The sequence below is a fragment of the Pteronotus mesoamericanus genome, unplaced genomic scaffold (genome assembly GCF_021234165.1).
Source record: "Pteronotus mesoamericanus isolate MK-2021 breed Mesoamerican mustached bat unplaced genomic scaffold, CSHL_Meso_final contig_73, whole genome shotgun sequence".
NCBI lineage: Eukaryota > Metazoa > Chordata > Mammalia > Chiroptera > Mormoopidae > Pteronotus > Pteronotus mesoamericanus.
The window spans coordinates 10693080-10709645 of NW_026555245.1; the positions used below are offsets into that span (position 1 = coordinate 10693080).

A 16566-nucleotide genomic window follows, 5' to 3' on the forward strand; every position below is an offset into this window, starting at 1 on the left:
AGCAAGACAAACGCAGGAAACAGAAACAAAACCTCAGAAGTGGCATGATGGGCTGCTTCTCATAGTTTGTGAAAATGACATTAATATGTTTGTAATTTTAAGAGTTATAATATGTGTTTTTTCTTGCATTCTTTGGAAAAAATACCTCCCCCCATTTTAAATCGAACCCACTTTCCAAAAGCATAAAATCTTTTGGAGAGAGAAGGAAATATCACTGGGGTATTTAAATTTCTCAGTGAGGATAGGATGCTGAGGACTGACTTCCGATGAGAATACGTGCATGATTATTAGAAGAGAAATGAGAGTTCTCCAGCAGCTACTTTAAAAATATCAAGTGAGTTTCCATGAGTGGTGGCTAAAAATGATCAACAGAAGCTAAACCAGAGCCAGAGGAATAAAGGGAGAGACTGGGGGAGAAGCTACCAGCACAAGTGGCGCAGAAGCGGTGACAGGGCTGACAGTCCTGGCCGTTGAAGTACTGTCCGTCCTCACAGGCGATGGAACACCGGGACCCCTGCAGGCTGAAGACACAGGCACAGACCGCTGTGATCAGGCCAAGAGGTACTGACTCCCCAGCTCTGTCTGTAACAAGTATCGTTCCCCCCAGAGACCTGTGGATTTGGCGAAGCTTCAAAGCAGGGGAAGTAGCCCTTATACCTTCTGTTGTTTGCTGCTTGATGCTACAGCGCTTCTCCGTGCATTACTCTAATGATGTTGGCATCATATGCATGTGCTGCAAGCTTTAGGGACGTTCCTCTGAATTGTCTGACTGGTTGACACACCTTACAACCCAGAGGTTTTAAAAAGTATTGTATTCACAAAATAATCGCATTGCCTAATACGCCTAACAATTCCCTGATATCCAGACCTACTACATAATACATTTAAAAGATGTTTCATAATTAAAAATGCAGTAAGAACACACAGTAAAAGAATTACAACTGAATAAGAGGGCACAGTCATCCTTGCATAAACTCTCAGGAGCAGCTTTTTTAAGTTTTTCTGATTTTAGTTCTCGGTGGTCCCTACAACAGAATTTTTATATATATATTTTTGCCTCTATTTCTGGATTTATTTTAAACCTTAATGAATAATTTAGCACAATTACCTACTTACTCTGCTGCTTCCTCAAACATCTCAACTTTTCTTAGTTATATTACTATTTAGTGTTTCTAGACGTAATCTGTACCATAGTTTTTCCACTCTCCTAGTCTAGAGATGGCTTCTTAAAATTTAAAATAAATTAATAGAATTTTCACTATTTCATATACAAATATTACTCGCTTAACTAAATAGTATGCCTGGAACCAGGGAGAAAGACTTGTAATCCTAGGTCATCAAACAGATGGTACTAGAAGATGGGTTCTCTTTTCTTAAGCTCTATATATTGTTCCACTTTGCATCTTAAGTGACTTTGCCTTAAATATGGGTCATACTGATTTTACAAAGCAAAACTTCTATCAGTAAACAAAATCAAAGTAGATGAAAAGAATCCCAAACAGACCAGTTAACATTTTAACCCATTTCGTTCCAGTATTTAATGCAGAGATATTTTTCCATGTTTGTTCTTAGCCATTATTGAAAAATCGATAGGTCTTCAGGCAAAATGGTCAACGTAGAGGTCCCTAAGGAAAACACAGGGAGCCACAATGACACCGAGGGAGCCTAACTGAGTGTTCTTCATTCATAGACATCCTTGCTTGCCAGAGAGCACTGCCATTAGGGAAAAACAAACTTCTTTCCTTTCCGTAGAGCTGGAGAAAAGGACACTGCATCAAGTGGATCTCTTTGTGAGAGGACATAGGACCACCAAAAAACTGACCAAAGTTTTTAAAAAGCTGCCTAGTTTTTCTAATACAGGACATTACTGCTGAAATTGGCATGTATCCAGCAAGAGACAGAAGCTGCACTGTGTTCTTTCTGTGATAAACCAGCTGGGTTAGACCTGCGCTGTCCTGCCTGCTCGAGCACTTGTGGCTTCCAGTTTGGCTAAGGAATGGAATTTTAAGTTCTAAATTTTAATTAATTTCAGTCTAAGTTTTACAAACTGGCACTTATTTTAGTTATTGGCAAAATTCTGAGTAAGTTTGCAATGACTTGGCTACTTCAACTAAATTTTATAAAATCTCAATACAGATCAAAAAATAATTGTCTGAATTGAGATGTGGTTTAGCGGTAAATACATACCAGATTTCCAAGACTTGGTACAACAACAAAAGAATGTAAAATATCTCACCAAGAGTCTTTTATATGAATTACATGTTGAAATGATAATATTTTATTGGAATAAATGTCATCTGTACCTTCTTATAATCTTTTGATGTGGCTACTGGCATACTTAAAATGAACATATGTGGCTCTCATTTCTATCGGAGAGCCCTGGTTAACTTATTTTATAAAATGTTCCCTAAGAAATATAGAAAATAATCTTAAGTAATCTTTTATTTCTCATGGACCAGTTCTGTGTCAGATACTGGACTAAGTGCTTTATAAATGTTATCATGGTTAATCATAATCCAGAACGTAGGGGTTATCACCATTTTCTAGATGAGAAAATTGAAACTCAGCAGCTCAGTGATTTGACCAACATCACACAATAGACAGTAGAGGCGGATTTGAGTCCATATCTGACTCTTTTCTTTTTATTATACCAATCTGCTCCTTCTCCAAAAAGAATTAGGCTGACTAGACTGATATTTGTCAAGACTCTCTTGAGATGAAAGGTGCTAAGCAAACTAACACTGAATGCATTTATGAAAAATGAAGCCACAGATAATTAATAAACCTAAATAAAAATGATGCAATATTACTAATGTGAAGAATTACTTGCCAGGACCCTGCTTATTTCATCTCTAATCAACGGTGGAAATAGAGGTACCATCAACACTTAAAAGGGTTTGAGTGCAGCAGAATTCTAGTACTATGTAAACCTAGAACCCAACTCCTCACTCAATGTAGGCTGATTTGACCTTCTCTAATCAAGAGAGATTACATCATTCTTTTGAGCTGCATGTTTTTCTCTTACAGAATCCATCAACTATGTTAAGTCCTCACTTAATGCCATCAATAGGTTCTGTGACTTTAAATAAAACAATGTATAAGAAAACCAATTTTATCATAGGCTAATTGATACAAATAAGAGTTATTGGAGCACCTGCTGTACCTGGCTTTAGCCACCAGCAAGTCATCCATTCAGGGAAAACATCTCTAGGTGTTAAATCTATGTGCAGACAGTAACATAATGGAACCAAGCCTGAGGTTCTTAAGATAAATGATTGGCTCTATGGAGAGAAATAATAAAGATCAGGGAAGAGTTTCTGACCATCAAAGGGATGAATCAGGGGGATTAAAGATAACTCATTGGTATTACCTACACAGCAATTGTTGACTGGTGCACTGCCAGTTAAAAAGCATGAAGAAAGCCTCTCAAATGGCCATTTTTATTTACTTGTGTCTGAGCCATCTTTTCCAAAGAGAATTTTATTCGGTTTATAAACCTTCCTTAGCCAAGACGGCATCCAGTTTTTCACATACAATGGTAGAGATAATGCAAATAGCAATCAAGTGTTTGAATGAGAGTCAAACCAAGGGTGATAGTGAGAGGGTTATTTCTATGGAGCAGCTGCCCGGGCCGCGTTACTCACGCAGTCCTTCACTGTCTTACCTTAACCCATCCCTGCATTCTGTACAGTTGTGGGATTCAGTACACGTCTTGCAGTTTTCACTGCATTTCCGACAAAGATTTTTCTCTGTTAAAAAAAAAGTAACAAGGTTATAAATCAGTTGGTCAGTTGAATTCCACAAAAGTTTGTGAAGATATTCCAGTGTTTGCTAATAGTGTATGCTATAGTACACATGGCTGTGAGAGAAAACTGCAGGAAAAGCCCCACAGTCAACATTTGCTATCACTTCTCAGCAAACCAAATACAGGCAGGAACTGCAGCATTGGCAAATACCTTAGTGCTACCTTACCATTTTTTTCAGACAAGAGAACTACAGCCCCCTTAATTCTTAGTTGAATAGTTTATTAGCCTTTTCCCTCCTCTTCCCATTCTCTCTCCTAAGCAGGGTTTCCTAACTTCCAACAACGAAAATCCCACCACAAAGCTGGGCAATGCCACTGTGCCAGGGTTGAGAAGCACTGCCCGTGGCTGTGGAGAGGAATGACAGACCCCCCGTGCTCACAGCTCTGAGGGCTACCCTGAGGAACTCCACTGCAGAAGGAAACCCGTATTTAAGAATGAAAGGTAAGGATTATTTCTTGCATTGTCTACAATAGTATCTTGTACTAACTTTACAGTGGCTGTGAAATTGCTATAAACATTATTTTACAGCAATGTCTGTATTCTGGAGATAGCAGTGTATTTGACTGAACAAATATATTGTGAATTCTGGCTTTCCTGTTTAATACCACACACAGGTCCTCATTAGGAAGAAAAATGGTGATTTGTTAAGTAAGGCCTTTTGCCTTAGGTGAAGTTTTTCTGGAAAGTTGATACCTTCTCTAAGATATAAGTATATTATAACCACATGTATGTGTAGAATTGAATGTTCATAGGCTTCCCCTCCTCTATCTACACTCGAGATGTTGGTGTCCTTCAGGTTCCACAGAGCGACACTGCTTTCGTGATCCCTACAAGGACCTCCTGGAGGTCCATCTTCTTTCTCAAGTCTGAGCCCCTCGACAGGAAATATGAAGTCCTTTACAACCTCCTGGCAGTTACCACATGCCCTGCCCCACCCTGCACCGTGTCACCAAGAATACCGGACACGGCACGGGACCTAGACTTGTGCTCTGCTTTTAGCATTTCCTGTGGGCAAGTTCAGGGCACTCTTTTTCCACTTATGAAGTGTTAAATACACACTAGAATGATGCCTACCTCTCAGCTCGTCTTGAGGACTTAATGGAATTATTCAAGGGACCTGTATGACATTTAAAGCACTGTCACTGTGCTAACAGTAATTATTAGGAGTCATGATCACACGTGATCACTAAGTTGTATGTTAAGTGGGCACATCGAAAGAGGAAACTATAACAAAAGGCAGTTACATAGGAGAGATGCACAGACCACTCTTATCAGTGAAGTAATTGAACAGTTGTCCCTAATTATCCTCCTGCCAGGTTCTGAAAGAACTGGCTCATCTTGATGATGTCATACACCATCTCTAGAACAAAATTTCTTTTTCAAGGTTCAGCCTCCTTAGTAGAATTTTGATGTTTTTTCCCCTCCAAGGAATGCCGCTTTCTTCTGTGGCTCTCTAATTCCCCCTACCCACGCCCACTTTCTCCTCTCCATCAAGTTATAGCTCATGTTCTAAAGTTTGGGAAAAATAAGAACTACAAGGGAACCCCCCTTCCCCCCGCTTTGCTCCAAATGTTAAGCTCTCTCAGCTTAACCCCATCTACCACATAGAGAAACATCTGTCTTTGGATCAAGAGACTTTGATTAGTTAAAAAGCAAGAGTATTCACTTCAGAATCTGTGCCTGATTTTTAAAAACACAACTCTTGTGCCTTCCCAGTTGGGTTTTCTTCTCTCTTAGGTTGTGCAGGAACCTGAAATTTCGGTGTCATGACACACCATAGTGTGATACTCTTGTTCAGAAATAAAGCCAAAGACCTTTTCAGGGCCATACCAGAGCACTAACAGATAAGCGTGCCCAGGGATGATTTAGTTTTCTAGAGAACGTCCTTTTGTGTTTTTATTAATGATGGTTAATTAGTCTCCAAACTCTGTGAAGTACATGTTAATTTATAGATTTTTCCTTGGTAAACTTGCAAAAGCTATCTGTCCATTTGAAAAAAGAACCCCAAAATTTTAGAATTGATTGCCATGCTGGATATTATCTAACTCAGCAAATGTATTTAATTTTGTCTTCCTCAGTGGACTATAATACCTGATAGTCCCTGAACCCATTTGCTACCTTCCAGGTTCCCTCATTAGTAGGTTAAGTAAGTCTATGGCATGCATCCATTCTACATTTTTGTGAAGGTCATGTTTTTTAACCTCTTCAAAAAGTATACTTTGAGATCACAGCGGCCTGGTTGCTGTCTTCTGAAAGCCTGCTTATAATGTTGGGAACTTGGATTTCAGGAGGGTCTCCACCATCCTAACAGATAAGAGTGGCTCATGGTGCCTAAACTGTCTGTATAAACAGCATGGTTTACACCAAACACCTACTTTCCTTCTGGGAGCCTGGGGTTTGGGTAAGGGCCGGGCAGAAGATGCCTTGGTGTCCACACCTCAACAACAGCTCATTTCAGTCCCTTGTGAACATTTCATACGTTGTCACAAATTGTCTCTGGGCAAACCAGATGTATCCTTTGTGATTCCGTGGAGAGAAAACTCTTGGACACTTAGGCCTGGTTTCCAATGGACTTTGTCCCGTGAGCCTTTTCCCTTTGCATCCTTTTGCTGTAACTAATCATAACTGAATACATAAGCACAACTATAAGTTGAGTAGTGTGGGTACTCCTAGCAAGTCACTAAATCTAGGTATGCGCTTGAGGGCCCCTTGACGCAGTTAGCGACAGGCCTTTTTACATAAATTCTTTACAAAGCAATTGTTCTCTTAAAAAAAATTGACTAGATCCTGGTTGCTATCCAGCAAGGCCTAGATTTCCTGGAGAAGGAGTATCCCTCCCGAGGTCACACAAATGAAGACCTTATAGTTGTTCTCTAAAACCCAGGTATTTGAAATCAACTCACTCGTGTCCTGATATGATCCGTCAGGGCAGTGAGTCACGCAGCTGTTGGTTTCTTCATTCAGGAAGTACCCGTGTTTGCAGGACAGGCACTGGTCACCGTGGCTGCCAAAGCAGGACTCGCAGTTGGGAGCGCACTTCCTGCATCGCTTCTTGTCAGCGTGGTAGTGGCCAGGGGGGCAGCTGGAGACACAGATCCTGTGTGGTGGCACATAAGAAAGGAGGGCAGCGTCACCCCCGACTCAGTCTTCAGCATTCTCTTGGAGGCGCTGAGAAGGTAGCTGTTCTTGGTCTCAGAACCCTTTTTAAAGATGGTATAACACCACAGCCAAGTGGCCAAATTCTGTCGGTTAAAGCTTTTTCCTGTGTACAGTGTTGGCTAAATTAATATATATTTAAATTTATGTTGCTTATGATAAACAAGGAAGTTTTTTTTTTTAAAGTTTAATCGAAGGACACAGCTTTATTTATTCATTTAACAAATATTTACCAAGTATCAATTAAATGGCAGGCATTTTGCTAATAAGTCTAGGAGACAAAAGAGGTGCTGAGTAGCCAAGGGCTTCTTCTGGAAGGAATTTAAATTCCAGCAAGGATGTAAACAGGACTTGGAACATGTCTATGTCTGTCCGGGTGACTGGAGTATGAAGTCACCACAAGCCAGCTCCCTGGAGCGAGTTTTCGACCAAAGGAGGAGGGAGAAGGCGGCAGGGGTGTGAGCCACGGCTGGGCAGCGGGGCTTCTGCTGGGGCGGTCACTGCTCCAGGGCCCTGCCCTTCCTCACGTATCTGCACGGCTCGAGGCAGAAGCCAGGGGCACAGGGTCAGAGTAGGTCAGTCTCAGTGCCCAGAGCAGGGAAGTGAGGAGGAGCAGGGACCAGCATCTTTGCCACATTGAGGCCTGCACCTGGGAGAATGTGGGAAAGCATCCGTTCGGCCCCCACACTGCATTGCCACAAAGGGACAGTGCAGCTGTGCTGTCACACACATCAGCAGGAGGAAAAGAAGGGAGGGGAAGACCAGGCACCTACCTACCAAGTCCCTCCCCACCATCTTTCCAAAGGTGAGACAAGACATTTGCAGGTTTCATAGCACGTGTGTATTATGTTCTGTTAAGGCAGCTTGACTCCTGGCAACCCTATGAGTGATGTCTACAGTGTCCTGTCCTCGGCAGCCCTGTCCAGCTCCTGCGCACTCCTGCCTATGGCTTCCTTTGTGGAGTCAGTCCATCTGACTCCACAAAGTCATCTGGGCTAGGTGGTCTTCCTCTTTTCCTGCTGCCTTCTGTTTTTTTCCCAGCATCACTGTCTTTTCCCAAGAACTATGCCTTCTCACGATGTACCCAAAGCAGGACAGCTGTGCCCCCAGCAATGTTTCAGGCTTAATTTGCTCTAGGACCCACTGTTTGTCTGTTGGGTGGTTCAGGATACCTGCAGAACTCTCCCCTAATACCGTATTTCAAATGAATCAATTATTTTTTTTCGGATGTGTGATTTCTGATGCACATTTTCCTTGCTTTCAAGGCCTGGTAGGGGGTCACCGGAATGCCTGGCCCACAGACCTGGTACATGATGTAGGGGATGTGACTTGGCCTCCCTCTCACCTCGTGTTGTTTTTCAGCTTGTAGTAGTAGTGCAGACAGTCATTGCAGTGGTCCGGTCCCGGCCCATCACAGCCGACCTCGCTGCACTCGGGGTCACAGGGACCTTTTCCAAAAGAAATTAGAACAACACGCAGAAAAAATGATTTTAAGTAGGTTGGCTTTACCTTGAATTTCGAATAAAATAAGACTCTTTTTTTTCTTTTGCAGTGAGAGTTTCTTTGAGATGGAGGAATAATGTTCAGTGTGGCTGTAAGCTCAGAGGTGAACCCCTGAGTTTTGGGGGAAAACCTCAATTACCGAAGGATCAAGAATGTAAATCCTAGTCATGGCCTGGTCCTCAGAGCACATATGGCTACCTTGTGGGAGACAGCAGACATTTCAGAACGCAAATGAACAATGCCACTGTAGTAAATGGGAAAAAACCAACGGCAATTAAACATGCATAACAATAAAAATGTTGAATTTATGGAAAAATGAGAAGTTAAGCTGTTGACAGAAAAGAAATAAAAAGTTATTATTCAATGCTTGGATCAGATTGCCTGTCTCTTCCAAGGTCATTAAAGCCACTGAATACCTCTGAGATACTGTAGCCAGCAAGAAACAGCATTATGGCATCTGGCACAAGCTGATCGGCATCTAGTCTTGGATTACAAAGCAGGTACTTCAGGCACAGATAACAGATTTAAAATTGCATCCTACCCTCAGGCCAACAGGCAACTCAACAAAAGAACACTACACATAAATTTCAAAATGCGATCAAGCTTAAAGTATTCCAGACCTAGGATGAAGGTTCCTAGTCTCTCTTGTTACATATTCTTTGGTATAGAACTAGAGAGAATGCATAGTGAGAAAACAATTCCAGAAAGATGGAACTATCTGGTGATTGATGAAAAGCTGTCTAATGACAGGAGAGTTATAGACATTTTGCTCTATTGAACTAACTCCCTTTTTCCTTCTTCCTTGTTCTTTATATTTTGGGACATTTAGCTTCATAATCCTTAAGCTCTTTCCTACAGAAAATTCATATGATTTTTAACTAGCAATAAACATATTGCATGCAATGTACAAAACAGTGTCTGTGGTGTAAGAAATGTTTCAAACATACTTATTTTAATCAAAAGGACTTACTGTTGAAACTCGGTCTCCTTTAGCCAGTATGGGGCTATGTTCTACAGTTACTGAGTCATGAGAACATGAAATGGTAGAATGGGGGCGGGGGGGAATGGCTCAGTGAAAAATCTAGTAGTCAACACCCTCATTTTACAGGTGAGAAAATAGATTTCCCAAGAGTTACAATGGTCTACCCAGCATCATACAGCTAGAAGAGGTGGGATCAACATTCATCCTGATTTTTAGTCCAGGTCTCTTACTTAGAGAAAATCATATACTAGAGATGAGTCATTTTGAAATGCTGTAAACTTGAGATATATTTCTGATTAATTGCAAGAGTCATTTTACAGCATTGTTTATCTCTATTTTTCCAAAAGCCTTAAAATGGATCTCTTAACTGAATTCCATAGCTAGCACAATAGGGACAGTTTAGCTGCCTACTATGGTAACAAGGAGAGAGTGTCTCTGCTGTGTTAGGGGCTGAAATTCAGCCAGCTCTGGGTCCTACAGTCCCTGGAATTCAATAGAACAGTACAGGGACCTGGTTATGGTAATACCGTCTGTGCCTTAGACAGCCTGGTCTCTTTACAAGGGCAAACATCTCAGCTCTAAAGAAGAGGATCATGAGTGACCCTAAATTTTCACCAGGCAATTTTGACAATTACCAACCCCCCCGCACCCCCCTCCAAAATTTATTCTTCATATGTGCTAAAGGGCTCTGTATAGTAAGTTCACATGCTGTGCTGTTTCTTTTAGAGTTTTAAACTGTCCCAGATGCACATTAGCATTTTAGTTGCAGGGTAATAATAATTGTGTTTGTTCTCTCAATAAGTACCAATGTGGACATTTTGAAGATGTAGTGACAAAAACCACAGAGATGTGTAACTGTTCAGAATTTTAACATTACTAAAATTTGAACTGGAAACATACCATAAAGCACACAGTAATAGGTTACTATATGCTCCATTTATGTTTTTGGATATACTTGCTCCTATCAGAGAGGAGAAAATGATTTGCTAGTTCTAATATGAATAGTAATGTTACATGCTGTAAGCAAATTAAGACGAAATCTGACACAGTCTAGCTCTGGTCAGTTCCATTGCACTGAACTAGCTGAGCTTATTGGTTCTGGGACACTACCTGTTTAAAACAGAAGGAACTGCATACATATTTAAGATACTCTGTTAAGGCGATTAACAAAGTACATTTATCTTTAGTATCTACAAAAAGAATTTCAGAGAGCTGCAGGAAAAAGTATATCTCTCCTCAAAAGGTACATTAAACTGCTGTTTACAGCAGTGCTGCATTAGAAGCAGCTTTGTTCATTAAGTGTTATATGTCATATCCCAGAAGGACTGAACGCTCCTGGAATAGTAGCCAACGCAACGAGAGAGGAATCAGAACGATATGAGGAAGGAGAAAAAAAAATTGCAGGTGATATGGCTGGCTACAGCACCTACACTGTCCCAGAAAATCAACTCAAACTTATAAATCAGTAAGAGAGTTAAGCAAAATAGTCATATAATATAAATATGCACCAGCCAATAGATTTCCTAGATATCAGCATATACTAGGTAAAAATATGGAATATTTTCCACTACAATAACAACAGACCTAAAGTAGGAATAATACTAATAAGAATAACACTATGTAAAATTGAAAGATTTCATTAAAATAGAATATGGTCTATGTCTTAGATGAAAAGATTATATATTGTAATTCTTCCATTACATCGCATATAAATTCAAATTAAATTCCAATGGGACTTTTAAAGGGGAACTTAAGAATTTCTATGAAAACAAGAAGCAGATGTTCAACAGATATTAAATATATATCATGAAATTAAATAAAACCAGTGTGGGTGCTAACTGGTCTATGAATTATTAATTGATAAATCAGAAAATGTGGTACCAGAAAAGACCCTGGTATAAGAACTTAACTATATTGTTATAAAGGAAATATCCTAAACTATTAAAAAAGGAAGGTAGCTTAGCCAATGATGTTAGTCTGTGTACAAAACACAGAACTTCGTTTTATACTATATATCATAAACCAAAGTTCTAGATGAAGTAATGGCTGAATGTAAAAATCACAGATTACAAAAAATGCATGTGAGTATTTAGTTGATTTTACAGGATAAAGCTTCTGTTAAAAAATCACAAATGTTACTACCTGAAAATATAAGCCCTACCGTCCAATTTTCTTTTTTCTGTTAGAACACAAAACAAAAACCAAATTTCAGAAATAAGTGATAACTAAGAAAATGTTTTCAGCAGATATGAGGCAGTATGGGAGGCAATAACATACATGGAGTCCTTATAAATAGATAAGAAAATTGCTGCCAATTAGAATAGGTAAAGACAGTTGTTTTTAATAGATAAGAACTAGATTCTTGGGACTGCAGCAAAATGATGAATAAGAAAACCAGTTTTATTATAGTCTAGTCGCTATCAGCAAGAGTTAAGTTCCTAGAGCATCTCATCAGTACTCTATAACGAATAAAGTGACATTATTTGAGGACTTCCTGTACATATTAAAAAGTTTGGATATACTAGCAAAGCTATAATATATGGAAATATTTTTTTCTTAACTTTTATTTTTTCTTTCTACTCAGTGCTGGTAGGAACGAGTGCCTTAAACACTCACACAGCTGGTTACAGTGTAGACTGCTACGTCTTTGTCTGGAAAGAAATAAGTTTGTGACAAAACTTATCCAAGCCCTAAGACTGATTAATGCCTTTGATGTAGTAATTCTCAGAACTCTAGTCTAAAAAAACTAATTAAAAAATATCAACAAAGACTGATAAATAATGATAGTCATACAAACCTTCTTTAAACTCATGTAAAACTCTAAGCAAACTACACATCCCGGGTTATGGATTAAATATTACAGTACAATCATAGGACAATTATGTTGTCTTTTAAATGTGTCCTAATGATATCTGACAACAGGGAAATATGATCTTAATATTTTAAGGACAAAGAAGGATATGCAAACTATATACAGTGTGGTTTAGCTTTGAAGAGAAAACATGGATATTTGAATATATGAATATACATTTACAAATATTTGGAGGGAGAGAAAAGATGAAGAAAATGTGTGAGAATATGGGTAGAAGTTTATCTCTGCATGGTGGGATGATGCATGAATGTTCCCTCCTCAGTCGCTGTCCCTGTTGGAAGCTGGCTCACCTGCATAGTCCTCTGTGCCATAGTCATCGGTGGGGTCTTCAACTCGGCTGTAGCGGACACGCTCCATTTTGGGAAACTCATTGGTTGGTGAGTAGGGCTGCTCGGAGGTGCCGTACAGTACCAAAGACCATTCTTTCAATTTACCTGGGGAAGCAATAATGAAACCGCGGCATGACCAAATATTCACTCTTTAGCCTTATAATTTCTTTACTTCCTTTTCCCCTGAGAAGAAGCTTCAGTAGAAGAATTGTGGGAAACAGATTCATATGACTCATTACATCAGATACAGGGCTAGAAATACATATTTCCCACTGTTGGCAGAATTTTTTATTGAAAAATTTATATACTATATATTTACTGAGCATCAACTACAGGCTAGCCCTTGATTTAATCAGCCTTTATAGGGAGACTAAGAAACAAACACACCTTAGACTACTGGGCTGAATTTCAAATTATGGATATTTAAAAAAATCCCAGAATTTTATCAAGAGCTTTGTTTTTCTAGTTATCAAAAGTCTTATTTGAATTAAACAATTTTTTTGGTATTATCTATCAATAAAAAGAAAAGAAAAACTACTGGTACTTCATTCCATGGTTTCTGAAGCAGTCACTCAATCTTGATAATACATTACATTATCCTACAGACATGTGCTATTCAATGATAGCCACTAGATACTGTGGCTATTTAAATTTAAATTAGCTCAAATTAAAATATTCAGTTCCTCAGTCACATTAACTGCATTTCAAGTGCTCAACAGCCATATGTAGCTAGTGGCCACTATAATGCACAGCACAGGTATAGAACACTTTCAACACTGCAGAATGTTCTGCTGAACAGTTGCAATACAGCAGTTTCTAGTCAAGGGTGCCTTGACACATGATGCAAGTGTTTAACCTCATTTGGATGGTATGATCACAAGGAACATTTTGCTTTAGTTTAGTCCATGCTTATTCATTTGTTTTTCAGATTTATGAAATTAACGTCTTTAATGTAAAAAAAAAAAGAAACCCAAAACAAAACCCAAGCTTAGCCCCAGGCTATTAAGCTTAATAAGATTCATGTAATAAACAATCAACCATAAGCAAAAGTTATTAATTAAAAACACGGAAATATGCAGATAGAAAGGACTCCCCTTAGGCCCCGCCCCGTCACAGTAGCCTAATACGGAGAATCCGGGTGTGGCTCAGTGCCCGGGCTCACCTGATTCAGCTCTCATCATTTGTATCACCGTCTAATTGATGCTTACCATTTCTAAGTGCTTACTGTGTGCTAAGTTTGATCCCATTGCTGACAACAACTGGGATGTAGGTACTTGTATTCCCAATGTAGTTGATATAAAGAATGATGAGGAAACAGGGGCAAAGGAGTTGATAACTTTCCCAAGGGCAGTAAGAGGAGAGACTGACATTAAAACCCATTGGGGCGCTCCAGTTTAAAATGGCGATGTAGGAAGATCCTGACCTATCTTCTCCCACAGACACACCAAACTGACAGCTATATATAGAGCAATTTCCTCTGAAACCTCAAAACTAGCCGAGTGGTTCCTACACATTGGGCAAACAAGAAAAAACCCATATCCAAATGGGTAGGAGAGGCTGAGACACATTCTCACCATAAACCTCACCCCTGGTGTGGTGAGAAATTCTGTAGGGAACTCAAAACCCCAGACTTCTCCCTAAGGAACAAAAGGTTTAAATCCAACATTGGGTATCCCACCTTTTAAGACCAGCCCCTGAGAGACGAGCCCCACAAAACATCTGGCTTTGAAAGTGAATGGGCTCCTGTACACGAGTCCCACAAGGTGACAGCAAACCAAGAGGCAGTTCTTAAAGGGGTCCAGCTGACTCACCCATGCCAGGGCCTACCACAGAGGCAGCCGACTGGAAAGCACCTAGACTTTGTGAAATAGAGAGCTTATCTTAAAGCATTCTCCTGAGGAGCAGGCATCTAACTTAACACGCCGCTAGAGGCCTCCCAAAATAATCTCCAAAACTGGAGGCCAGCAGGAGCCACCTTTGTACTCTCCCTCCGCCTCTCTCAAGCTCACTGGGAGCTTCAGGAAAGGTGCTTGTACTCTTGTCTGGCACTGCACTTTTTGTGGCTTACACCCAGGGGACACCTCCAGATTGCCTGGCTCTAGTGGCCAGCAGGGCTTATACTTGCAGGTCCCTTAGAACTGTAAACAAAATTGAGAATCCTTTTGTTAGACTCACCAAGGAGAAATGAGAGAGAAATCAAGTAAATAAAATAAGAAATCAAAGAGGAAATGTTATAACAGATACCAAAAAAATTGCAAAGGCTCATAAAAGACTACTATGAACAACTATCTGCCAACACATTAGATAAGATAAAAGAAATGGATACATTCCTAGAAACAGACACCATGCAAAGAGTGAATCATTAAGAAATAGAATTTCTGACTGACCAGTTACTGGTGAAGAGATTGAATCAGCAATCAAAAACCTCCCAACACACAAAAGTCCAGGACCAAATGGCTTCACTGGTGAATTCTATCAAACATTTAAAGAAAAATTAATACCACTCCTTTGTAAACACTTCCCCCAAAATAGGAAAGGCAGGAACACCTCAAAGCTCATTTTGGAACATTCTGATACCAGAATCAGACAAGGACAACACAAGAAAAGATTACATGCCAATATTCCTGATAAACATAGATGCAAAATCCTCTACAAAAGTATTTGTAAACCAAATTCAACAACATATTAAAAAGATCATACATCATGATCAAGTGGGATTTATTCCAGGGATGCCAGGATGGTTCAAAATTGGAAAAATCAATCAATGTCATCTACCACCTTAACAAAATGAAGAAAAAAAATCATGATTACTTCAATAGATGCAGAAAAAACATTTGACAAAATTTAACATCCACTTTTAATGAAAACTCTCAATAAAGTAGATATAGAGGGAATGTACCTCAACATAATAAGGGCTATATGACAGCTAACAACATACTCAATGGTAAAAAACTAAAAGCTTTTCCTCTGAGATTAGGAACAGAACAAGAATGTCCACAATTCCAACTTTTAGTCAACATAGAAATGGAAATCCTAGCCAGAGCAATTAGTCAAGAAAAAGAAACAAAAGACATCCAACTCAAAAAGGAAGAAGTAAAACTGTCACTATTTGCAGATGTCATGATATATACAGGGGTGGGCAAAAGTAGGTTTACAGCTGTGAATATGTGAAACACGGAGTTTATTTATTTATTTTTAAAGTCCTCACCAGAGGATATGCGTATTGATTTTATGGGAGGGAGAGAGAGAAGGGGAGAGAAACCTCAAAGTGAGAGAGAAACATCCATTGGTTGCCTCTTGTACGTGCCCTGACCCGAGACCAAACTCACAATCTAGGCATGTGCCCTGACTGGGAATTGAACCCTTGCCCTCCTGATTTACAGGATGATGTTCCAACCAACTGAGCCATGCCAACAGGGCTAGAGTTTTATTATTTATTTAGGGTATTTATTTATTATTTATTATTATTTAGGGTATTATTATTTATTAATTACTGCATTGTTTTCCATATAAACTGTAAACCTACTTTTCCCCACGCATGAATATAAAACCCTGAAGACTCCACCAAAAATCTTTTAGAACTAATCAACAAATACAGTAAAGCTGCATGATACAAAATGAACACATGAAAAATCTGTTGCTGAGTTAGCTAACTTGCCCAGACTCCCTAGTGACTCTGTGTGCTCATCTCCCAGCCTCTGTTTCCTTCACTCACAGTGGCTCTCAGAGAGTGGCACTAGGAGGTACTGCTTGGTTTCCATGATGGTACTCACGGTTAATAAGCTGCTCAGTCTTGCTACAGAAGTAACTAGATTGGCAGATAGGTGGGTAGGTAGAAGATAGATGTAGATGTAGATATATAGATGATATACAAGGGATTGTCCATCCAGCCATGCAAAGTGGCAGGACCCCTCCCCT

The 16566-nt window shown here is 39.6% G+C and overlaps 1 protein-coding gene across 1 annotated transcript in view; it reads right to left on the reverse strand.

Annotated features, from left to right (window-relative positions):
- PCSK5 (proprotein convertase subtilisin/kexin type 5) overlaps nucleotides 1–16566 on the reverse strand; it is a 413154-nt gene that overhangs the window by 141263 nt on the left and 255325 nt on the right. The window contains 5 exon segments of the mRNA XM_054583010.1: nucleotides 424–521; nucleotides 3665–3749; nucleotides 6710–6903; nucleotides 8308–8410; nucleotides 12610–12753. Of these exon segments, the coding sequence (XP_054438985.1) occupies nucleotides 424–521; nucleotides 3665–3749; nucleotides 6710–6903; nucleotides 8308–8410; nucleotides 12610–12753 (624 nt within the window).